This window comes from Falco biarmicus, chromosome 2 (genome assembly GCF_023638135.1).
Source record: "Falco biarmicus isolate bFalBia1 chromosome 2, bFalBia1.pri, whole genome shotgun sequence".
In the NCBI taxonomy this organism is placed as follows: Eukaryota; Metazoa; Chordata; class Aves; order Falconiformes; family Falconidae; genus Falco; species Falco biarmicus.
Genome location: NC_079289.1, coordinates 7607386 through 7632586, shown reverse-complemented (window position 1 = coordinate 7632586; position 25201 = coordinate 7607386). Strand labels below are relative to the sequence as shown.

The following is a 25201-nucleotide window of genomic DNA, read 5'->3' as shown; positions in this document are numbered from 1 at the left end:
CTCATTGAAGCAAAGCTTATTTATCACTTTATCTTGCAACATGACACAGTACATGCTCAAATCTATTTAATTACAGGAACAGAAAAATAGCAGAGAAATATGTACACATAACAGCAACGTTTCCAGTCCTACCTTGGTCGTGACAATGCACAGACAATCCATTCTGTAAATCTCCACAGGAATGTATGTAAATCATAAAAACAAATCAGCAAGGGTGAGGAAAGGCTTTTGAACAGCATGAACAGAACCGGAGGCTTGAATCTGCACAGCCTGCTTTTCCAAGTGGGGCCCTCATAAGAAACTCGAGTCCTCCTCCACAATGCTAAAGGCAGTCATGATGCTCACAGGGATCAGTAAACCCACTAGAAATCGTCTCAAGCAAAACTTCCAGGTGGCTTATCAGGCTTGATTGCTGCATTGTTCAATCTGTGATCAAAATATTCTGTTGAATGGTATACAGCCTTCTAAAGGGGAAGATGAGAACCACAACAAGCACAAAAGAGCAAAAAGCATCACATTTCAGCCCTGGCTCTGGTTTCACAATTCTGATCTGCTGTTTCAGTATACCCATAAGATTTCCTTTGCCAAGTCTCTCTCTCTCCTCTCCCCCCCCCCTCCTTCTCTCTCAGTCTCTCTCCCTCTCGCTCTCTCCTTCCCTGTCTTTTTTTTTTCCTCTCCCCCCTTTCGCTCGCTGTCTCCCTCCTCTTTTCTACTAACTCCAAGCAAGCACAACACACACAACTATCAGGCCCATCTATCAAAGCGCTGTCACTTCCCTGCCAAAACAACTGCTTTGGCTTGTAAGGATTTTTATTAAGAGCATGATTCCTACAAACACTTATTGCTTGAAGTGCGTGATTGAAACATTAAGGTGTGCGCGAGAGCTCATGCGTCACATTTACAATCCCTCAGAATTGCCAGGTCACATTCGGATTCAGGAAGTGAATATGAATAACAGCTGGATAAGGCGAACTTTCAGAAAGTGTAACAGAAAATAATCAGTCGGGGGAAAAAAAGGGAATTGCATATTTACACATGCACGCAGGTCTGTGAAGCACAACAGTGATATAATTAGTTTACCATCCACAGAAAAAATACAAACAAACCACATTATATACATTATTCAAAGCTGCAGAGGGGCATCTTTTTCCCCCCATTTATGAAAAATACATCAAAGTTTTAGCTAAAAGAAAGCATCTTCAACAACGGAGCTTAAAAACTCCTTAAGTTCTCTCCCAAACTTTCTCTGTATCTTTGACTGATCCGCAGACTTAATCAATTTATCCCGTGTTCTACAGACTAGCCCCCAAAGCCCTACCTTTCTTGCAGTGATGCTGGTGCAGAGCTTGCCTTTCAGGTGTCTTACATGAATCATTCTGAGTTAGAAAGCTCGCTGTCAGCTCTCAAAGTCTTCCCTCTCTTACAGATAGAGGAAGAGAGAGCGAGAGAAGAAAGAGGGAGGGAGAAAGAAAGAGACACAGAAGGGGAATGATATGTAAAATGAAAGCTCTGGCCAAAGAGAGAGGAAAATCAATGCTCCTATTCACTGGAAAAAAAAATACAGCCAACTGGACTGTTGACAGCAACAAGAGGAAACGTCTAGACACCCATACATTACAATTCACCTTTTCAACACACTGGACAGCACAATTCCCCCTGGGTGCTTTACTGAGGATCCCTCATTCTCACTTAGAGCTGAAATATGTTTTCAATAAAATAAGACTTTCCAAGAAAATAAAAGGATATTTAAAGTCATCTCTCTTCCATAAATTACTCAGGTTATAACCCTAATATTCTTGTGATTGCTAAAGCAGCAAGAGGCTCAGTAAATGACACACATGATTTTGCCAAAATGAGGTCACTGCTACCAAAGTTACAAAATCCATAGTGAATCAGATATGTGGTCAGAGAGCAACCAACCCTCCCCCAACTGTTAAAGTCTTGGTGGATACAACATGTTAAAGAGAAAGTCTCCAGAGCACTTACGACTGCATCTAAAACTCACTCACTCTGAGCAACCACATGTGCACAAAACAAACCTGATTTGTGTTTACAGGCTGCACTGGGACCTGCACATTTTCTCCCTGCTGAGGTTTAGTCCAGTAGCCAAGCAGTCAGACAAGTACATTAAACTATAAATTATCTGAAACAGAAAACTTTCAAACATCCTCGAAGCAAGAACCAATTAACCATCTTCTTAAGAGCAATTAACCCATTCAGGTTGTCTAACCTAAGTCACACTTGTGTTCTAAGCACAGTAGGGTAAAAGGGAATTCAGTCAGCTCTAAAATCAGGAGATATTTTAACACTTGGATGTAAAGCATCCAACACTTTGCTCCCTTCCAATTGGTAGATTCAAGCTGATCTAGTAAGGTGTGAAATATTTCCATACATATAATTACCTAATGACTTGGCTGTAAAATTTCATACCATACTTGAAACTGGCATATGGAGATGTATTTTGAAATTGGTCTCCAAGCGCATGATCTGTAAATGCTTTTACTTACAAGTAACTATACTCCTGTGAGACGGTCCCAGTGAATTCAGGATCGTCTTAACAGCTTATATGAAAAGCAGAGGGTCTGACCCCTTTGAGGCCCTTTATGTGAACAACATAACTCATGTGTGTGTCTCGGAAAATCAGGCTCCATCAGTGTACGTGAAAGTTCCTTCTGCACTCCTCCAACTTTTGACTGTCACTCCTTCCATAAAATGCAACAACGAGCCTGGAACAGGGCAGGATTGGCACGTGTGCTCCCCAAGCTTAGTGCATCGCTGAGCAGCATGCTCCCCGAAATAACACCGCCTACTTCTTACTCTCAGGATCTCTTGTAGCCCCAGACAGAGGAGACCCATGCTCCTGGGGACATGGGGCACAGCTCCATCCTTCTAGGTGCTTGTTTTGGTTTCCAGTGCTCCTAGTCTTGCCTTCTAACACACATTGTTCAATGACTTGACAAAGGCAAGGCTGCAGCATTGGGACAGATGACTCCCAATGGGTCTCCAGTGTTTCTCCAAAGGATACAGTTCCTCATTTTCATGACAAACTACTCATCCCAAACCCAAACAAGGATAGAACTCCTCATTTTCATTACAACTCATCCCAAACCCAAAAGAGAGACTGGGCTGCTTCATTTTGTTCCTCCAACTAGATACTTTTTCCATTCATTTTTTATCTGCAAGTATAAGATTTTCAAATCCTCGGTCTGCTTTACCCTTCATTAGCAGAATCTCCTTCTGCTCTAATTTCTGCAGGTCATATTGCTGCTTAGTTCTATTTTTTTCCTCTGCTCTTCCAGCCTTCGTGTTATCTGTACATATAATCATGACTGAAATCAACTATAGAAAGACTTGACCCAAAAACCAAACAAATTGACAGGCAGCCATCTGGGGTGAAAAGGGATGGTTTGTAGTTGCTTGTAGTTGATTTAGATGGTCAAAAATAACCTCTGTGATGAGCTTTCACTCTTGGGAAGCCTTAATACTGGAAGAATAACAACTAGATACCAGTGGCTCTGTGGACCACCATGTGAAAACCAATTACCCAGGTAACTGCTTCCTTCTCCTCTAACTTTACCAAGGTGTCTGGTTTCAAGCCATATGAAAACAAACAATATGAGGTGAGTGGGTGAAATATGATGGTATATATATATATATACACATAATGCAGTAGTTTAGACTGGGCAATTTAGTGCTCCTTTCTGGCATTAAAACCTTCACTGTATCCAGGTACTTCCACTTGGATAACAAAAGCATAGGGTTTAATTAGGCAGTTATATTTAGAACCAGAGCCTGTAACATCCAGCTGAACTCAGTCTTTGTAAAGCAAGCTTCTGTAAAACCTGAAACCAATAGGAAGCATTCTCTGATTTTTTTAACTCTTTCATAACTCTTTCATGACACAGCCTTTTAAACATTTCTTAAATTGTCTTGAAACCCAAATATCATAGAGCAAAAACTGTAAAGAGAAGCTGATTTTTTTAAAAAAAATAAAAATAATGCACAATTGGCTGCATTATTATCTCTAATTTAAACAGTAGAAATTTAGAAAAACAAGAGTACTAGATCTCCAAGTTTTGGAGTAGACACTAAGAAGGGAGGCATCTACCATACTGCTAACACAGCATTAGTAATGTCAACATCTTACAAAATGTAGCCAGTCAGTATTTAGAGCTCTGTGCACCTACACAGAGAACACAAACACACACATCCCATTACAAATGTGGAGAAAGATTTATGTGCATCTTAAATTGTGTACTATGGAGTACTTGATGGCATTAAATTGCCAGTCTTTCACATGGTGTTTTATTCCCTTTCTTCTTTTCAGGTCTTATATTGCACCCAAACAAGCTACAACTAAATAATTTCCTGATTACGTCTCTTCCAAAAGGGCAATTGATGTAGCCATCAACTTATGTCTTTATGATCAAAGCTCGTTTTTACCACTTGAGCCCAGTTCCAGCTAGGCTGCTGTGCATCACAATTGGTTGGTTAGTGGGCTAACACCAGGATACAAGTTATTTGAGTAATTAAGTGCCAGAAGTGAAAAGCTCATGATATAGCCTCTTTATTACGACTGTTTTGTGCTACACATACACACACCCAAAAAAAAAAAAAAAAAAAAAAAAAGAGAGAGAGAGAGAATCTAGTCATCTTGCAGATCCTGGATATGCACTTAAGAGCTATATTACAGATGAGATGTCAGAATAAATCCTGCTTCAGCCAGGAAGAGAAGTTAATACAAATTTCAGAAGGCATGAAGTTCTGTATACTTTAGTCACTGAGAATTTTAATGCAGTTCCCAGGCTGAACCAGAAGCCCATGAGTGCTGGTGTTAATTTAAAGATCAACAAATTAGCAGTTCTGCCCCTCCTGACTGCAGCAGCTCTGCAGCTGGCCTCGGGCCCACGAGAGTCTTGGGCAGAAGCTACAACAAGAACCATTCCCTTCTCCTTGCATGGCAAATTTCACTGCTATTTAGCACAATCAATGTTTGAATCCTGACCAGTTTATCTGGCTGGTACCTTTCTCAATGAAAAGAAAAAGATAATTTTCTTTTCCATAGGGAAGCACAGACCTTGCCGCTGAGAGCCCTGCAGGTAGATGGTAAAACGGGCATGGGGAGAAGTAAAGGCTGGGCAGATAGCTCCGCTCCTTCATCACAAGGACTCTGCGCCCAAGTGGCCACGGTGGCCCCAGGCTCAACAGCCACAGAAAAAGGTTTGTTTTCTGCTTCACAGCTGTGGAAAGGATTTCATGTCTTCCTGCCCCAAGTCCATGCCCGGTTTACCACCCTTTTGTTATATGGGAGCTCACACCACTTTAGCCCAGCGCTATCCCAGCATTCAATCACAAGGGAAAAAAGCTACTTTTGGGTTTTTAATAGACAACGTGCACTTCGCTCATGCTGTTTGCTGAGGGCCTTGTTCTAGCACCTGGCCCTGGGCTGCTGCACCCAGTGGTGTGTAAAGTCATTGGCTTCCAAGGGTGCTCAGTGGGACAGCAGGGTGGTTGCTTCCCTTCCTCTCCAGGAGTCAAGGCAGTCAAAGGAATATGAGATAAGTGACAATGGAAAGGACCTGAGCAGGTTCTTCATTCCAACTTCCTGCTCAGAGTAGGTCCAGCAGTAAGGTCTGCTCAGGTTATCCCAGGCCGTTATCCAGTCTGATCTTGAAAATCTCCAAAGATGAAGACAGTGCAGCCTCCCTAGTAGTCTCATTCCCACAAACTCACCAGTTTAGGGGCTTATGAGAAGACAGTGAGACAAGCTGTGAAGTGAGTATGACTTGCAGGGTTGTAGGGAACGCACATTTATAGTCACAGGGTGTGGAGCAGAGGATAGAGAAAGGTCCCTGAGCCATCCCACAGCTCTGAAGGGCCTTGGATAAGCTACCCTTTTGAAAGCTCTGCAACTTCATTAATTTCAAAATTATACTTAATATTTTATGATCTATTATTTCCCATACAAAGCCATAATTGTTTTCCCTGGCTTCCCACAAATCCCTTATTCAGAACGAAACAGAAGTGCTTCAGTTACAAATGCTCCGCCAGCTTTGTGTGGGCTGCAATGCTCTGCAATAGAAACACGGTATGCAAGGGCAATATGTCCTGAAGTGGCTCTCAGCTCTCAAGATCCATGGTGAATGAAGAGTTCATTTTAATTCTTGAGAGTTCTGCCTGGGGAAGTAAATCTAACAATCAATTGATCATCAGCAACTGAAAAGCTCTGGTGCATATGTTTAAGCATGTAGCCAGTCGTAAATAGCAATGTGTCACTGTCATAGCACCGGGCCACTGACACTCGAGCACAGTCACTTGAAAAAGAAATCAGATGAAACAACTCCTTCAAATGAACTGACATACTAAACCTCAAGCTCCAGGAAATGAAAACAAAACATCTGCTATCCCATGGTACTGGGAACTGAAGAAAATACCACTCACAGCTCTGAACGCCTTAAGAGTTTGGCAACAGAATTGGCAGGTTTTGGAGTTTACTCTCATGTACGTTTTGTACTGGGAGAGCTACAAACAGCATGAAAATGTAGACTTAGAATTGCTGATGGAGAGACATTGAGACCAGGAGTTCACAACATCTCTAAGCAGGGAGGATGGTGCATTGTTCAGTTGGGCATACATACTGGAAATGATGCTGTGAAATTGGGCTGACATCCACTACATCCCTTGATTTCTACAACATCCTCACAGACACAACGTATTTAGGGGATATATTAAGCTTTTGATAATTCCTTGCTTTGGGGAAATCATTTCTTCCATAAATATAGAGATAAATTTTGATGAGTATACGTGTTCTTGTATTTCAGCTCTCAAGCAGCACCATGGTCCTAATATGGTACAAATTTTTTTTCTGATCAGCTGGGAACACAGCAACACAACAAACTCAGAAAGTCATGCTAGACCATTAGTTCTTTAGATCTTGAATAGCTAACAAGCAAGAGAAATCAATCCAGGAATGTAAACAAAGCCCATGGTAAAGCTTAGACAATAGGAATAATCTGCACGTTTCCACTGTTAGAAACAACTTTCACTCTAGTCTACAAAGATAGTAATACAAGGATCATAAGCATGCCAACTCAGTTAATGTCTGTTTTCTTCTCATCATGTTTCCAGTTTATTAACTTCAAAAGAAAACTTAATAATTTTCTTTCACTTAGAAAAGATAAAATACACAACGATTTCAAGGCTGAAAGTCTACATAACATTTAAGCCCAAGAGAATTGTTCCAGCCAAGTTGTGAACCTATGAAAATAACAGCAATATTATAATGAAACACAACTTCGTCATTGCATGCCCCAAGACTGTCACAAAGAGAAGTGTAACACACCCCCTTACCACAACCATGAAGTCACATTGCTTGGCTTATTATTCAGCCAAGTTTTATGGTAGGTATCATTAGACTGCCCACACAAAAATCATCACTTAACTGACATTCATATTCTTCCACGCTGACTCCAGACCAAAAATAAACTACAACACATAGAGACTGAAAACACCTTGAATAAAATTTACTAACTGCACAACACCTTGGACTTCAAAAATACACTGAAATGACAACACCTTGAGAGCAGCAATCCTGTAGAACCAACGCAGATATTAACAACATTTTCACGCAAAAATAAAAAGTAAATCCTGCCTAGGACAGCATAAAATGCACAGGGATAGTAGCATACAGCAATAAATTGCAGCCATAAGCTTCATTTGAATGCGATAATGTACATGCAGTCATTAAGCAGCAAAAAAAGGACGACGGGAGCTCAGATTCAATATATTCTACACTATTCACCTCCAACAAAACTTGACTAAATAAAGATTTCATTCTCCATCACAAAAGGGTGGACCATACCTTTGTCTTCATGTCTACCACATAATTTTCCAAAGTCTGGTTCTCTTTATTGTGTTCACCGCCTCGTCCAGATCCTTCTGATCCATTGGAAGCTGCAGACTAAAGAGGGGGTGGAAAAAATTAGATAAACTAGCTGAGATGTACACTGTAATTCTATTACACTTAAATGTAAAGATTAGCAAGCACATACAAAAGGTAGCCTGAATTCAGATAAATATCAGGTGGCTCTCACACAAGATTTTCACCTGAGTGTTTTGTCATGCAAAAATTTCTGAGTTTAATCTTATAGCCACTCTGTGAAATCTGTTTAATCTTATGGCACTCTGTGAAAATCTTAATAGGCTAAGTCTACAAGATGATGCTTATCATAATCTCTGGTTGAATTCAGAAGGCATTCAAGGTGCTTTGCAGCTCTCAACATTGAACACGGATGTAGGGAAGGAATCAGTGCCCTGCCAAAAAAGGCCCATGGGTGGTGACGGGGTCTTCAGCTGGAGCAGCTGCAGGAATAGATCTCCTTACAGCACCAACTGAATGACCTGGTTTGTTTTCTTATTTCTAATTCATTACATTCTCTTAAGCGTCATATTTTCGAAAGGGTTTCATGCTTGTGTAGTAGCCATATTTGCAAATCTTTTAAATTCAAATGTTGTGGGTTTTCTGTTACCTTTCCTTCATTTACACAGATTTCAGTCTTCAATTACTTACAGAAAACCCTCAAAAAACACATGGTATTTTTTTCAAATATCTTTAATAAAAGATGCAGTAAAAGGCTGTATTTGTTTTTTCAATTTTCCTGCTGGAAACCTAATACATTATTGTAGGTTTTGCATTAAGACAATAAATATTATAAATGACATATATGTTTACAATGCTCTGCCCTGCAAAAATGTGCTTGAAGAATTAGCCCTTGAATGAAACACAATGGCTGCCAGGAACTCAGATCTCAGAAAATTTCTGGGCACTTTGCAAGAGCACGAACAGGAAAGCAGAGTGAACTTAAACAGAGCACAGTGTCTTGCTTCTGTCAGTGCTGAGCATCACAGACACCACGAGTGATGTGGACCCATCCTTTTTTTAGCCTGTGCACCAGCAGTGCAGTCAATGTTAACACAACAGGCAAGAAATTGTTAGCATTTTAAATAGTCCAGCTATTGCCAACACAACTTAGAAAACAACAAGCCAGTGCCACAGAAGCAGCCAAATCACATCCACATGTGCAAATGTTTTCTCCTCTGATACTAGATTGTTTACTTAGGGCTCCGTCCAGCAAAAGACTGAACGTTGGCCCCAATCCAGGCAACTACTTAGACACGTGCTTTTAACTTCACTGGAACCAATGGCATTAGCCTCATGCTCCAGTAAAGAATGTGTTTGAATTTTGGATCAGGCCCAGCAGCTCAGCACCACATGGGGCTGAACACACAGGACTCCATGCAGGTCCTCATTAAAGTTGTATCTTCTTGAACACGCTCTCAGTCGTGCAGAACCATGCATTCCTTTGGCTTGTTTCTCGTCACCAAAGCATGGTGCATATCCCCCATCTTTGATCTGGAGGGGTGGAAGATATAGCAAGGCAATCAGGGTAATGTTATACAGGGCAGCAAGGAACTGAACCCAGGTCTTGCATCTTGCCTCAGAGCCTACAGAAAATCCAAGCAACTCCCTAACTGTTTCTTTCAGGAAGGGAAAATTGGTCTTGCATGGAGCTAAAAAGCATGCATAAAAATTTTCATTTCGTCTTTGCTTTCTTTGAATACCTGACATAACCGTTTTCTATTGTTATTATTTACAAGCAACAGTATAAACTGTGCAAATCAATACCTTATTTGCTTTAATCATCAAGCCCAAACTCTGCCTGATCCTAAAGAAGCTAAGCTTTTGCAGCTTCCTAAAAGAGGTCTGACAATTTCCAGCAGAAACTATGTACTGTATGGTAGCATTTATCAAATGAGTGCAGCTGCAAAATTGGATAAAGAACTTCAGTTTGTTTATATTTTACACATTTTTTTTTCCTCAAATTTTTCACCATTAGCTGACTCCAATATTTTGAAAGAAGATAAAGCAATGGCATAAGATGCTATAAAATGTTTCATTTATTTTCCTTAGGGAAATGGGTCACAGATTAATTGTAAAGAGCAGAAAACCAAAGACATCGGGAGGGTACAGATAGCTCAAGTAATTGTAATAAATACAGAACATTTCTCTGTTCTAGTGTATTAAGGTTCAATAAATATTAGCAGAATAATATGTGGTTCCCAAACCTGAACAAAGTATGTGTTAGCAATCCATCTGGAAAGCAACAGTCATTTAACTTTGTGTTATGAAATAAAGGGGACTGTATAATGCAAGAGGCTGAGTGTTGTGATAGATTTATTAGAAACTAGTATTCTTGGATCTGACTTTTCTTATTCTTGATTACATACAATCCTCCCTTTAGAGGCTAACCGAAAGCCTACGCTGTATAAAATTATTTATACATTTTATAACCAAAAGCTGCCTTCTCATGCAAAAGAAGTATTTTAACACCACCTCATTATTCCTGAGCCGCGCAGGTCACCGTGAGAAGCAGAACTGGCAGCCCCAGGGTGACACAGTATGAATGCAGTGGAGAACGTGCACCATGCTCATACATCCTTGTAGGAGGTTCTCAAAATGATGATTTCACGCTTGAATTAAAAATACTGACAAAAGTCTAAACTTATCAGACCCCTGTATCCAGAAGGCTGGTAGTTGGAACAACTCTATCTTCCTCTTCACAGAGGAAACTATTATCTTATTCTTTTCAAGTTGATCCGAGAAAGAGATGAGATTTCACTAGCAAATATTGCAAAAGCAGATTAATACTTCATTCGGTAACTTTGCTCACACAGGTAGTTACCATGAGAATCGTTGATCACACCAAAAGCAAACTTCCAATTTTGTGCATAATTAATACAAATCTATTTAGATTATAATTAACAGGAACTGTTCAGACCATGATCCCTTCAGAGCAATGTCTCTGTCATTGTGCAAACTCACAGCATTACTTAAATGTTTATTAATAATATAGTAATCACATTAACTACCTTGTTAATTTTGTTTAATTTTAACAGTGCTCAGCAAAGCTTTTCTGTGCTTATAACACATCCTTCTAGTAGCTTATTAGGACACGCACACTTGCCACAGTAAAATATCAACAAAATTCTTACTGATGTTTTTTTTTTCCAAAGTACACAGTTATGAATTATGAAAGACTTGTCACTGGTTCCACTTTCAGCAGGCAGCATGCTCCAGTTCACATCTGAGCCAGCAACCAGCCAGAAGGAGCATCTGCCCTCACAGGCATTTATGGCATATGAGGTTTCCAAGGGTCTTCACGCAGTAGCCAAACCCTGTAACAGTGGATGAATTCTCCAGTCTATTGTATGGCTCCAGAACCATCCACAATAGTTACACATCACACGTTGACTTCTCAGAGTGAGGGCCAATATTGGAATATGTTATTATATATTATATATATTATTCTAAATATATATTATATATATTATTTGTTATTATGAATATATATTTATAAAAATATTAAAAACTAAGAAACATGCATGAAAACATTATTCTGCTCTTCCATGCTCTTGGGTGTTGCTGCCAAGACTGAATTTTTCATGCATATACCCGTATGGGATATTTTCTAGGGCACATATACTGTTTTTTGGCTAGAAGATGCTGATCAGCTTTACAAAGGGACCGGGAATGCCGGTGGGAGTACGGGGGAGCTACAGCCCACGAGCCTAAATAAATCTGCAACTGCCTTAGGGTTCAGAGAACTAATGCACCTTCTCCTACAGCCGGCAGCTTAGGGAATGCTCTCCTGTGTGCTTTTAGAGACAAAAATTCAAAATAGAAGCTGATCTGAGACCCCTTTTGGTGTTTTGTATCACGAATTGGTAGCTCTGCTCCAGTCCCACGGGAGCCTGTAGATAAATGCCAGCTTGCCCCAAATGATCTGCATTAAGAAAGGCATAAAAAACCCCAGTGATCTGTTAACTTTTAGATGCTAATGTCTGTCAGGAAATCTATCATCTTGGTAACCAAATGCTCCCAGGAACATATACTGCTGAGAGAGACTGGTTTTATTTAATTAACTTTTTCAAAAGTAAGCATTTTAAAAAATCATAACATTTAAAAAGCTAGAGGGGGAAAGTAAAATGCAACATAACATATGCCAGAATTATCCATTTTACAGGACATTGATGTAAATTAATTCACTTAGCAGCTATGCTAGAGTAGGAAGCAACCTGAGCTAAACTGAGGTGCACAGCAGGATACTGGTATGAGCAATGCACACAGCACCCCTCTATGCCAGGGTACACCCAAACCCTGCTCAAGCCATGTGTGAACTAAAACTGGACCCCAGTCAACTTCACCCCTTACAACACGCCAGCAACAGCAAGAACACCTTCTGTGTTCCTCCACCAAGGGCTGCACCTTCCTGCCGTACCCAGGCAGAGCTGACAGCTCTCCTGAATGTATTGTGAGCATCTCGGTTTCGGTTCCTGTTGCTGACCATCTTGGACCACACACACAAAAAAAATAAAAATAAAAATATACCTATATAAATTGTTGCACATCTTGGAGGGTTTATGGGAGACACAGCATCATTTGGAACTTGAAGAGTTTTTCCTGCAATGCCAGGCAGAGAAATAATCCTAGAGACCTAGTTTTCCTTTTTCTGTATCTTGCTAGTCCGATTTCCATGCCTCTTATAGCCCGTATTACAGGAAGAAGTGTCATTCAGCAAATTTTTTGGCAGGAATTAACTTTCACCAGTATCACAGATGACTGAAAACTCAGACAGACCCAGAGAAAGCCATGCTAGAAACTAAAACCAGAAAGACAATCCCACAGAAGTGTTTCATTCGCCTCAGCTGAGCCTAAATTTCAGTCCAGAAGTAATACAGCAGAGCTCTCTTCTTCTCCACAAAATCCTTTTAAAAATATGATGCTTAATTGTTTCTGAAGCCCTTTAGGAAAGCATGGTTTGGTATCTCTGGTCAAGTGGTTTAGTCATCAGAAAGGATTTTGTTTCTATTTCCATGTCAGTGTTTCTGGTTCGTTGTTTGAAAACATCAAGGTTTGCTCCACATCACATCCCATTAGCTGAGTCTTTGCAGCTGTCTCAAGTCAGGGTGATGTTGAAGATTGCTGCGAGGTCTCATGGCTAAGCCCTGTAAGAACATCACCGCAGTCCCTTCTGCACCACTCTTCCCAACATGAGCAGTAAATGTGAATGGAGAAAAGAAATATACACATGTGGGCATGGATTCTACTGTACAAATTGCACAAGTGTTTGAATTTTTTTAAAAGTTAATTGGAAGTGAGCATAAATATTGCAATAATATTTATTTTACCCTGAGATTTTTACGATTCCACTTTAGCTAATATGGATTCAACCTTTCAGAAGATTTTATGACAGACTTAAAGAGTGTTCGAGCTCAGGAACAATTATGTGGCTGCGGGCTCGTGTTTCAGAAAGGTCATAATGTGATTTAATGCTGCTCCACCCTCCCAAAAGCAAGCCTTGCTCTCAGCGTGCTCCTGGGTGTCAGAATGTCACCAGCGAACTTTGCATTTGCTTGTCCTCAATACGGATTTGACCACCCGTCTAAAAGCTGTCGTCCAAGCTATCAGTTACTCAGTAGTCTCTTTGGCTGGGCTAACACGAAGCCTATACTCAAACTCCATCTCCCTGATTACCCATATCACATAATTATCCTGTTGCACTGTGACTCTGGTGTGGGGCAGGACAACTGACTTCCCAGGCTGGAAAGAGACACTAGCTCATGCTTCAGCTTTTCTCCTCCCAGACAGAGCTCAGATGAAGTTGGCTGGAGTCAGCTGGCCTCACAAACTCCAACCTTGTGACTGACTAGAAGACACACCCAGGAGCTTCATCTGGCTGATCCAGGCTCCATCTCCAGTGTCACTCACCCAGAGCCTTCTTTTCAGGTTGGGGTACAAACCAAGGCACCCGTGTGTCTCCTTTCCCAGTGAGCAGCATGTCACCAAGCTCACACAGCGGGGGACTCTGCCAAATGCAATGGCTCAGACAGTGGGGAGGGACCACGGCACTGTGCAGGAACCACAGTCCTTGCAAATGCAAGCCTTGCAAGGGTTCTTGCTTAGGTACAGCATCTCCCCTGCTGGGACCTGGCGCACCAAATACTGCTGGCTGGAAGGGTGTGCTGACCTGCTGCATGTGGAAAACTGAGCAAAAAAAAGCATTGCAAAGATGAACCCTGTGGCAAGGATGAAGAGATAAATGATTCACAGTTCAGCTGCAAGAAAATGAGATTCAAAGTATGAGACTGGACAGACTGGTTACAGTTTTTGGGCAAACACCCACCCTTGCTGTAGCTCCATGCCAGGCAGCTATCCACTTAAGAAATGGAGACAATTAACTTATGTATGGCAGAATTTGCACCCTGATAAGACTATTTTCCAAAACACTCTCAGCAACCATGTTACCAAACAAAGTAGGGCAAATTCAGATGCCTCTGAACATGAGAATGAATGAGATGAAAACTTGAAACAAATAAATGCATTTTTCTCAGCTCACTGGGATTCAGTCAGATTCTGATGCTCATTCTTCCCATTCCTTACCTTTCAGCCATTGGCCTGCACTTTGCTGGGCATAAAGATGAAATATGAAGAGTAATTTGGGATATTAAAGATCTATTTCTTTCAAATAAAGCAGAAGCTATTACTGAATTCTCCTGAAGGCCGGAGGAAAAGGACTAGAAAAATTAAAAGGCCGAACATAATTAATGAATGCTCATTTAGAATTGGCTATCATGCAATGTCTTGGAAGCTAAATTTACAGCTGAAGAAGGCAGGCTGTATGCAGAAACAGGCTCTGGAAGGAGCTCCATGTGCACTCTGTCAGGCTGGGGGGGAAGATAGGGTGCTGTGGTTGCAGGGAGGTCCCTTCAAGCATGGAGCCGCGACACCTGCCAAAAGCCCCTCCGAGCAGAAAGTTCAGCTGCAATAAGAAGACCATGTTAAAGCACATGGTTTGATTCCAGTTGTGCCCATCTGCATACGTTTTATTCATTAGCTTCAGTGAAGTCCCTCCACACTTAAGCCTGTATTAGCGGAATGAGAATCTTGCCCTGAAAATACAGGCAGACCACAGCTGGAAGCAAATTCAAACACTTGGAAATAGAAAACAGAAAGTAAGTCATTAATTGTAAGAAAAAAACCATGACTAATGATTTTAAATTAAATAATATCTGCATGATATTTTAATTAGCAAGGATAATGTTTATTTTACTTACATAGAAGTTCTGGATACATAAATTCCAACCTACATATTTCAGTTGCCATAACAACTTGATACATTTATTCTCTTGTGTCATTTTTCATTGCATCAGTACAGCTGGTTTTTATTTTTTTAAACAAAAAAAAAAAATCCAACTGCTTTGGTTGCTACGATAACACAATATTTTTTAATTGTTCTTTTCACATCTAATTCTTCTTGAAACTAATATACTTTCCCTCCAAAGATGTTCACAGCACAGCATGGGAATTTCACTATCAATTCCAGGGCTCAGTGCTGGGTTTGCCAGAAATCCCAAGGATATGTACAGCCCTTAGCTCAAATCACTAGTTCAGTAGTCCCCCTTAGAACACTACTCATATGGCTTGAGGTCAAGTTTTAACATAAGACCTATACAATAACAGCCCCCAGTTGGTACATTTCCCCTGAAAACCAGAAATAAATTAACGGAGTGCTAGACTCTTCAGAAAGGTGCATAGCTATAGTCGATTTGAGGCAGCAGTGGCAGCAAACATAGCTGTGGAGATGCAAAACATTAAACGACTGCAGTGCTCTCTAGGCCAGGAGGATATTACAGAGCAGTTCCCACATTTCATACACACTGTTGTAGCACACAATGAGCTTGACTTTGAATTTATCCAGGAGCAGAACTGATTCCTAAAATCTTGGGGTCTCCAAGGAGCTGGCCTAAACCTTTTTTACAAATCAAGACCATCAAATGGTGTCATGACGGGAGGAGCAGAGAGGATGAGGGTGGCCTTTCTCCCCCCACCTCCAGCTAGCTGGGCAACTCAGCAGAGCCTGCTGTTGCCTGTTCACCCTTCCCAGCTCTGCACTGCCACAAACCGAAACCCTATTTCAATTAAATTGCAGTTACTCAACTGGCAACGTTGCATATTGGTCTGGCTCCCTGTAACAACTGTAATGAGAGAGACCGTATTAATTCATAATAATTATATTAAGATGCAAGATGAGGAACTGCTTGGTAACCACTGTTCCATACAGCCGGCATAGAGTGACCTCAGATTAAAGAATAGCGCATTTATGAATATAAGGTTAGAGGTTTTGATGGAAAAGAACTAGTGCAATGGCTCCTGTGGACTGTCTTGGCCTTTGGGGGCAGCTCTTCATTTACTACTAACTATAATAGCCTCTTCAGTCAGGAGGGCTATGACAATGGCTTTCAGAGGACTGTATCCCTCATCATTCTCAGGAGAACATGAGCGTACATGTGTGTTACCACACAGTTTAGGACAAGCTCTAGCACTGTATTTTTACTGTGACAAGCATCGTAACTCTTTTTGTTCCTGATCGTACTATTCCTCATTATAAAAATGACACGTAATGTGTTAGGGTAAATTAAAAAAAAAAAAAAATAGAATCATAACAACTCCAAAGAGGAGAAACACCCAATGGTGCTAGGTACCACATGATAACCTTGTAGGAAACACACTTAATAAGAAGTCACTCAGATAACGTGACTGAATTGATTTATTTCATGATGCACTGCAGGTCCATAGCAAATCCAAGAACAGAATCCAGCCTCCTGTCTCCACCACTGACCCACGCTGTCTCTTGCTATTTACACACACCTCCAGAGAAATCACAGAGGAGCAAACTACCACATTTCACTTGAGATTCAACTTTGTGCCCATTCTTGCCAGAAATGGTGAATTTACTCAATAGCAGTAATAAAACCAGTCCTATTTCAAGTACAGTACTGATATGTCATAAAGCGATACCCAGGAAGACCAAAGGTGTTTTACACTAATGCGAGGATATAAAGCCTGAACTAAAAAAAGACAAAACCAGGAAAACCACAAAATCAAAACCCGGGAGAATATTGTAATGACTTTTTCTTCTCAACATAGTTTTGCTTCAAGCATCCTAAACCTTGGTATAGCAGAGTATTTGTTTCAGCTATAGCCACAGGGAGGGGAAGTAAGCAGTGGCTGTCATTACAGCGGCAGGCTGCCTTGCTAAGGCATGGCTGCTGAGCCGCACAACCCTATGTACTCGTGCTGACACGCAAAAATACTGTGGCTAAACAAAACCTTCGGCAAAACACAGTGCCACCTCCCTTCATTCAGCTTCCCTCCTATGGAGCATTACAAAATGCTTTGCCCTGATATATGTAAAAGGAAAAGGACTCAAAAGGTAAGTCAAGTAGAATGACTCAGGTCATTAAAATGCAGAATATGTCATCACGCTCCCTAAATATCAACAAACAGACAACGATGTGAAGTGCAAGGGAAAACAAACATTCCCTAAACACTTTGAAGAAGGCTGGGGTTCCACAGAGCTACCAGACAATTTCCTTTGTGACAACTGCCGTGAGCTACACGCTGGGTAATAACCTGCCACTGCCTAATGGAGAGATGGCAGAAACCGCTGCTTTCATATGAGGACTCCAACTATCAACACCAACCACTGACCAAGGCTGTTAAACCATTATGGACCACACAGGGATTTTGGCTTCTGCGAGCTCGCAGTTCTAGAAGCACAGAAATGTGAGGGCAGCTGTAACTCCATTAAACAAACATCAGCGTCAACTGCATCGTGAGAAAAGGAGCAAATGCCTCATGTACCAGGCAATGTCAAGGGTGGTGGGAGGGAAGTGTCCTAGTCCATGTAATGCTCCTTCCACGCATACTACCTTACACAGCCTGTCTGATTCCTACAAAGACCAGGAAACCTCCAGCAGTGCCAGCTGAAGCTGATAGTCCTTTACATGAAAAACAGTGCCCTTGTCACAGTCCACTGACACCAGGGTCCAGTTCACACGATCAGAAGGGGAGCCTGGATGAGGCGATAAATCCAGTCTCTTGAAAACAGTTTCTGACTCTGCAACACCTCACACTAAAGCTGTCTGCAGCTTTATGCATTTGGAATGTGTCTAGGCAGTTTAGATAATTCCTTCTCCTTTTTGTTGGGATGTATCTAACATCAAGGTGGCTGGCTCAGGTAGAGAAGTACCTACAGGCTTGGAGGAATGCCAGATGGAAAACTTAATCAAAAATATCTGAAAATATTTTCATTGTTGATGAATATTTGCTTGAAACATCCCGGATCGCCTTTACGTACTAGCTACTCTACAAGCTCACTTCTCATTAGCAAGGTCTCAAATTCCAATTCAGGTTGTATTCAGAAGCCTCATAAAAACATCGGTGTTTGTTAATGTCAACAGCACACCACTGTGTGATATTCTATATATGGAGCTGTCCTGGTTTTGGCTGGGATAGCATAAATTTTCTCCCTAGTAGCTGGTACAGTGCTGTGTTTTGGATTTAGGATGAGAATACTGTTGATAACAGACAGATGTTTTAGTTATTGCTAAGCAGTGTTTACATTAAGTCAAGAAGTTTTCAGCTCCTCACCCCACCCCATCAGCAAAGGGGCCGGAGGGGGCACAAGAAGGTGGAAGGGGACACAGCAGGGACAGCTGACCCAAACTGGCCAAAGGGATGTTCTATACCGTACAATGTCAGGCTCAGTACATAAAGGAGGCAAAAAGCTGACCAGGGGCTACTGCTTGGGAACCGGCTGGGTATCAGTCAGCTGTGGTGAGCAGTTGCACTGTGCACCACTTAGTTTGTATATATAAAAGAATTAGAATCATTATCTTCCTTTCCATTAAACTGGCTTTAATTCAATCCTCAAATTCTTCTTCTTTCCCAGTTCTCTCCCCCATCCCACTGTTGGAGGGAGGGAGCAAGTGGCTGTGTGGTGTTCAGCTACCTGCCGTGTTAAACCATAACAGTAGCCCATCGTTCGCAAGCTATTGCTTTTTTACTATCAGGACAACTCTACATCTCACTAGCTTAAAAACTAAACGTCAGACTGGCGTTTCACTAGCTTAAAAAGCTGAAGTTAAGCAAGATCATCTTCTTGACACTTTTTGTGCAGTAATTAGTAAAACAGGGTTCACAAGAGGTGCCCCTGTAAGAGATGACCAGTTTTAACATTGCATTTTTAAGGGCTACTGGCAAAAATGCGGTTTCTACTATTAAGACAAATACCTGCAAACAGTGATGTAATTTTACAGTTTAGAAACATCGCAATGCTTGTTTTCTTAGCTATGGTTAACTAGGAATCTTCCACAGATTTGTGACCAACTACCTGATCACAAGGCACAAAGCCAAGCCAAGCCTCCCCCGTCTTTTGGCTGGGCTGCAACAAAGCACTGTGAAGCTGGACACAGAGTCTCTTGGTTTTCCAAGTTCACTACGATATGAACACGCTGCTCAGCACTGAGCAAGGACATCCGATCAGTCCTCTGCTCTCCGTGATGGCTCTCCATAGAGCAGAGCCACGATATAAAAGAGGTCTGTGGTCCTTGTTCAAGGGTAAGACTATCATCACAATTTGTAAGTGAAGAGCAATAAATGACAATTCTAATCCTCAAAAGTAACAGAAGTGCCCACTGTGGGTGCAAAGACGTGTGCGTGTGTGTCAGGCACATTCCCCAGGTGGGAACAAAAGCAAGGAAGCTAAGAAATAAAAGTTGTACTGAGTTAAGAAACAGCATTAAGATGTACACAGATAACTGCAGAAGATGGACTGCATCAGGCAACAGCACAGCCAGCATCCTGAATACTGGAAACTCTTGTTACAGGCTTGCTGCTGACCTAGCAAAGATACCGATGGGTACCCTGGAAACATTTACTGTCAAAAAAGTACAAGATAACTCAAAAAAAGACTAGCGATTATGTAAGTGGAGGCATATGTCCATTATGAATCTTCCTACTCCTTGGGAAGAGACAAAACTGTCTGTTTTGTTGCCTCTGGTTTTCTACAAACTACACCACTAAAAAAATGTGTGAGAGAAGACACCAGTCTGACGTAACAAGTGACCTGAAATCTCTCAGCGGTTCCTTTCAGTCCTTCTCACTGTAATTAAATTCCAAAACATACAGATCAAACTTGTTGTAGTGGTTCATTAAAACAATAACAATTTAAAAGTAACCGATCGCTGTTTCCACCGGAGTTTCAAAAGCTTTCTGCTGAGAAAGCGGACTTCAGATCCGCTACATCTGTTAGTCCTAATTGTATATTTTTTTACCAGCTTGCACAGCACCTGTTTGCCTTTTCTCTTCTCAGAAAGAGATACCTTGACTACCTGAAAGTGCTGAGCTAAAAAAAAATATACAGTGACAGAGCACAGCATTTCAACAAGCCAGATAGGCTCCCCTACACATCTGCAAAGCACTGGAGGGTCTGGGAAACCTTCCTCGCTTTGGTCAGTCCTTTCAGCCAAGCAATTTATGCAGCTGCAACAGTGAACTGGACACCACTACCAGGGCTATAACTATATAGTCACAAGGCTGACGTGCTGACAAAAAAGCAGAAGCAGCCATACGTATCAGCCAAAGCAACGGCTGGAATGCTGCAATCATTCCCAGGCACAGGGAGCCATTAGCGGGTTCAACCATTTTCCCCCATCAGCATCGTGTAGGTCTACGCAGGCTGATGAAAGCGTGAGATTCAGCTAACATGACATTTTTTAAACATGAGCTATTTGAAGCTGTATTAAAAATTCAGTTTCAGAACTCATACGTTAAACTAGTTTTCTGAGTGTGGAGGGAATAAGCACCTTGCAGAGACACGAGGCTGCAGATACACAGCCACACTTTCCACCTCCTTTGTGCTGCTGCAGGGGGCTTCTGCTCCATCAAACTGTCCATTTCTGTTCAAGACAACAGAAACTGGAGAAATGTGAGCAAGCTGTGGGGCAATATTGATCAACAGGAAGAGAATGGCATTACCAGGAATGACTGCAACCACCTCTTCTGGGACAAAAGACAATTTTAAGGATGAAATGAGATAGTCTCACAGCTCTTTCTGAAAAGCTTCTGCACACTGGAGGTGCCAACACCATGAAAGCTCCTCACTGAATATATGTCACGAAGAGGTGAGGACGGAGACGTGGAGGTCAGTCGCTAGAGAGGTACAGAAGTAGACCTGCAGAGAGAAGACAGGCCATGACAGACCTTAAAAGAAAGACAAATGGAGTGGTGTTGATACAGTGGAAAGGTGGAAGGCAACAGAGGCTTCCAACAGCAAGGAAAACATGGTTAGAGAAACCAGCCCAGGAAGTGATCCCTATACTTGGATGGGTAAATAGATCAAGATTACATGGAAAAAGAAACACGTTCCTGAAGGCTCTTTTCAAGGAGGAGGAGAATGGCCAAGGGTGAAATTCACTCCTTCACAGCCCACAAAGGTCCAGAGAAATGCTTTGTTCATGATCAACCTAAATATTACAATGGCAAATAAGCAGTAAATTGACTCATCTCTAAACCAGGAACAGTTTTCACTGTAACTTGTGACACATTAAAGTGGTACGGGTGATAGTTAAGCACAGTGGTAGGGGTGATAGTTAAGCACAGTCAAGTGTGTAAAATGTACAAGCTGAAAATGCATAGTCCTGTGGTTCTAGTCATAGAAAATTTGTAACTATATTATACGTTAAAAATGTGGAGAGAAAGGATATTTTCAAGTTGACAGCTTCCCTTTAACTTCCCAGGTTGTTACATTTGGGATTGTATTTACTATTTGTTAAAACCTGCAAGTACTTGTCCCAGTTTATAAAAAAAAAAACCAAGCAAAGCAGGGATGATATTTTCTCTTTCATATATATTTATCTCAGCAAGCAAAGATATATGCACCTATCCAAGAAATCACTCCCAGGGTGATCTTTATACGATCCAGAAGTCTTGGGGTGATATCTTTCTTTATTCTTGGAAACTATTTAAGAAGCATTTTAATAAAGAAGTATTGGTAGACTGCAGAAATATATAATGGGCTCTTAGACCTCTCTACAGAGACCTGTGTCCTTTGCACATGGAGGGCAGTGAATTCTCCTGCTTAGCTGCTCAGATTAGTGAATGATCAGAGTTAATAAACGTGTGAGTGAGACAAATTGCTCTGAAATATTTTTAGAGTGAAAGTTAACTAGAGTACTTTCATCCCTGAATATCAATTTTACAGAACCCTCACAGTTTTATAGGGCAAAGAACTATATTTTTATGAGTTGATGTATTTGTTTTGGTAGGTGGTTCACATATAACTTCTCAAAATCATATTAGAAACAATGAATTATATCACACACACTTCAGAGGAACTGCTGGCTTGTGGTAGAAGCCTGTTGGCACATTCTGATATTTTTACATAGGTATTTTTTCAGATTACTCTGATATGCCCTTGTTAAAACCTATCATGTTTCAGAAAAATTATTTTAGAAAAGAATATGTTAAAATTGCAAAGCTTTTTGTTAAGTGGTAGATCTAGTAGCTAAAGATACTATGAAAATATCATTTTTGACCTTGGTACACAGAAGTGGAATTTACACAATAGTCTGACCTCAGTGCTTACCACAATAGAGACCCATTGCTTAATTAAAAGTTTGGCTAATTCTGTATACTGGTTAATATTCAGGCACATTTTTATTGGGGTAAATTATTGTTTCTGGACCCTAGCAGCTGCTCTGGCCTGCTCCCAATCCTTTGCAGATGTAATAACAAATCCCAGATCAGAAAACTGCCTAGAGGTTGTTTGACAGGCATATTATAGGAACGTTAAAAAGAAAAAATAAAAACAAATAAACCTGCTGTGGTGGATGTGACTCTTCCATCACTGCTGATCTGGTTTAGTTTGTTTAATGCTGAGATCCCAGTTCTGTTCCCCCTCCCACCAACGTCAATAGAAAATAATTGTTAAGCTAAACAAACAATTGTTCAATTAAATCAAATATCTCTGTCAGAAAGGAATTATCAGACCAGTAAGCCCTCTAAACTCCCATGCAAGGCACAGCAACATGAGGGTGATGTTAAAATAAGAGTGAGAGGCAACAAAGGAAAAGGCTTTTCCTAGGAGCACATCTTTTGCCATCTCCTTGTGTCTGCGTGGAGTTCGAAGAACAATGTCTAGTTCCAAGACTTGCCCAGCAGGACAGAGATTTTCTGTTTAGAGAGCGGCATGACATGCATGCTGCCCTGCTCTGTGTCACGACTCCATCGGAAAACTCTCCTGTAGGGATTCAGGTTACTAGGGGCAGAACACGACATTCTGGAGCATTTCTGTCCACAGGATGACACTGTTCTTGGTTTAGAACAAAGACATTGGCCTGACCACATAAAAACACACTCAGAAGCAGCTCTGAAGCGATATTTAACAGACGTGCTGGCACTCGAGTTATTGACAAGCTACAGAACAAATAACAAATTTATAAATAGAGACCCATAGCTGCAGTTAGTTATAAATAAGGTTTTTAATAACACAGTGACTTTGCAGTTACCCATTTCTAGTTAGTTAAACCATTTGAGGAGGCAAGCATATAAAATAATCTCTGCAAGTAAAACCTTATTAATGCATAAAAAAATACAACTGCAAAGGTAATTTATATTAACAAAAAAACATTCAGCCAAGCTTCAGCATTGCTGTTAAACAATGATCTAGTTATGGTTGCTACACATCCTTGGCGCTGAAGGAACACAACTAGCAAAACATAAACCAGGATGTCACTTATACAGTACCCCTTAAAAAGACTGCTGCCTTCCTGAAGGAGAACTTAGTGCCAAACAGAATTACATGGGAATTGGCTCTGGTACAAAATCAACCCACAGACACAAACTGCATTTGATCAGATAAATGTATACTGTAGGAGCTAAATCTAGTGGAGAAACAGACACATAAAACTGAATGTTTTGAACACTTCTAATACAGCATTATGGTTGACTCTTGCATATTAAGTATAATCACTTAAACAGAATCATATTTGGCTCCTGGGGGTAAACCAAACCATACAAATTAAGCTGTACCCAGTTATAAACAAAGAACACAAAAAATCCATAGAAGAAACTGAATTTTTAGAGGCACATCTAGAAGGGTCTTGCAGGTCCACATTTTTTTAGACAATCTGTTAGTGTGAAACAGATTAACAGTTTGATAATTGCTCCAGGCAGAAGACTTTTAAGTAAGAGGTTTACTACTGGAACTTTTAACAAGCCAGCACTTAAAGGACAGAGAAGCAATTACAATGTTTATAACAGCTGGGTATAAGGATAGCAGGCATTCCTGAAGCAAGCAGAAATAGGATTCATTTTGCATGCCGCAATTGACTGTCTTGGCAAAATGAGCCTCTAGCACAAGAAATGCATGGAACAACAGGAATTAAATGGAGAACTGGAATCTTTGGGGACCATCTCAAAGCAATGATAATATCACACTGTGCTGAATGGAGATTGCGCACGTGAGATCGGTGTGTGATGACCAGACTTGCACAGTAATTGCAAATGATTCTTGTTCAATATGCTGGAAGTATCTGCACCGTATGCCCTATAAGTAAATAGTCTTTTCATGCTATGATGATAAAGGGACAAGCAGACCTTCAGCTACCAGATTTATATACAAGAGCAACAGCAGTGTTCCTTCACCTCAATTTTCCATCTGAATAAAGGTCAAAACATTGCTGACCAGAAATAAGTAGCACTGGAGACCAAACTAATGAAAACAGAGGTTGAAACAAGGGTAAATTTATGTCTTCTAATGAGCTTCTGGAGCTGAGCACAAGCCTGTAGCTTCAAGCAGTGTTAATATTGTCATAGCTAAAGAGCAATTCAATTTTTGTTTTACCAGATGGATACCTCCATCTAGGTACTTTTATGTTCTTCATTATTGTATTTTCTGAGCATCTCACAGTTTTAATTCTGTCTATCTGCACATTTAAGCGAGAGGCATCCTTTACCTAGTGACTGTTTAACGCAATGCAGAGAGTCCTTGGAGAGAAAAATACTTTTTCCCAGGCAAGTGACCATTTGCTAAGCTGAGGAGCCAGGCTCAGACCTGCACACCCGCCTCTCAGTCCCCAGTCACCCACTAACTGCTGCACAATTGCAAAGGTTTGACAGCAGAGACGGACAACACCTTTCCCCAGCCTTACCTGGAACTGGGTAGGGCAAGAGCACTCCTTCAACAGTGGAAAACCTGAATTTAAACAGCTTCCAGCTGAATCCCTATCTCACATT

At 41.0% G+C, this 25201-nt stretch overlaps 1 protein-coding gene across 11 annotated transcripts in view; it reads right to left on the bottom strand.

The window, feature by feature from the left end:
• DLG2 (discs large MAGUK scaffold protein 2) overlaps positions 1-25201 on the bottom strand; it is a 1040391-nt gene that overhangs the window by 886567 nt on the left and 128623 nt on the right. For 9 of the 11 annotated variants that reach the window (XM_056327218.1, XM_056327222.1, XM_056327223.1 and 6 more), the window contains one exon: positions 7862-7960. In XM_056327218.1, the coding sequence (XP_056183193.1) occupies positions 7862-7960 (99 nt within the window). Of the gene's footprint in view, positions 1-132; positions 637-7861; positions 7961-25201 lie in introns of those variants that run through there. The other 2 variants (XM_056327231.1, XM_056327233.1) reach the window with 1 other exon arrangement.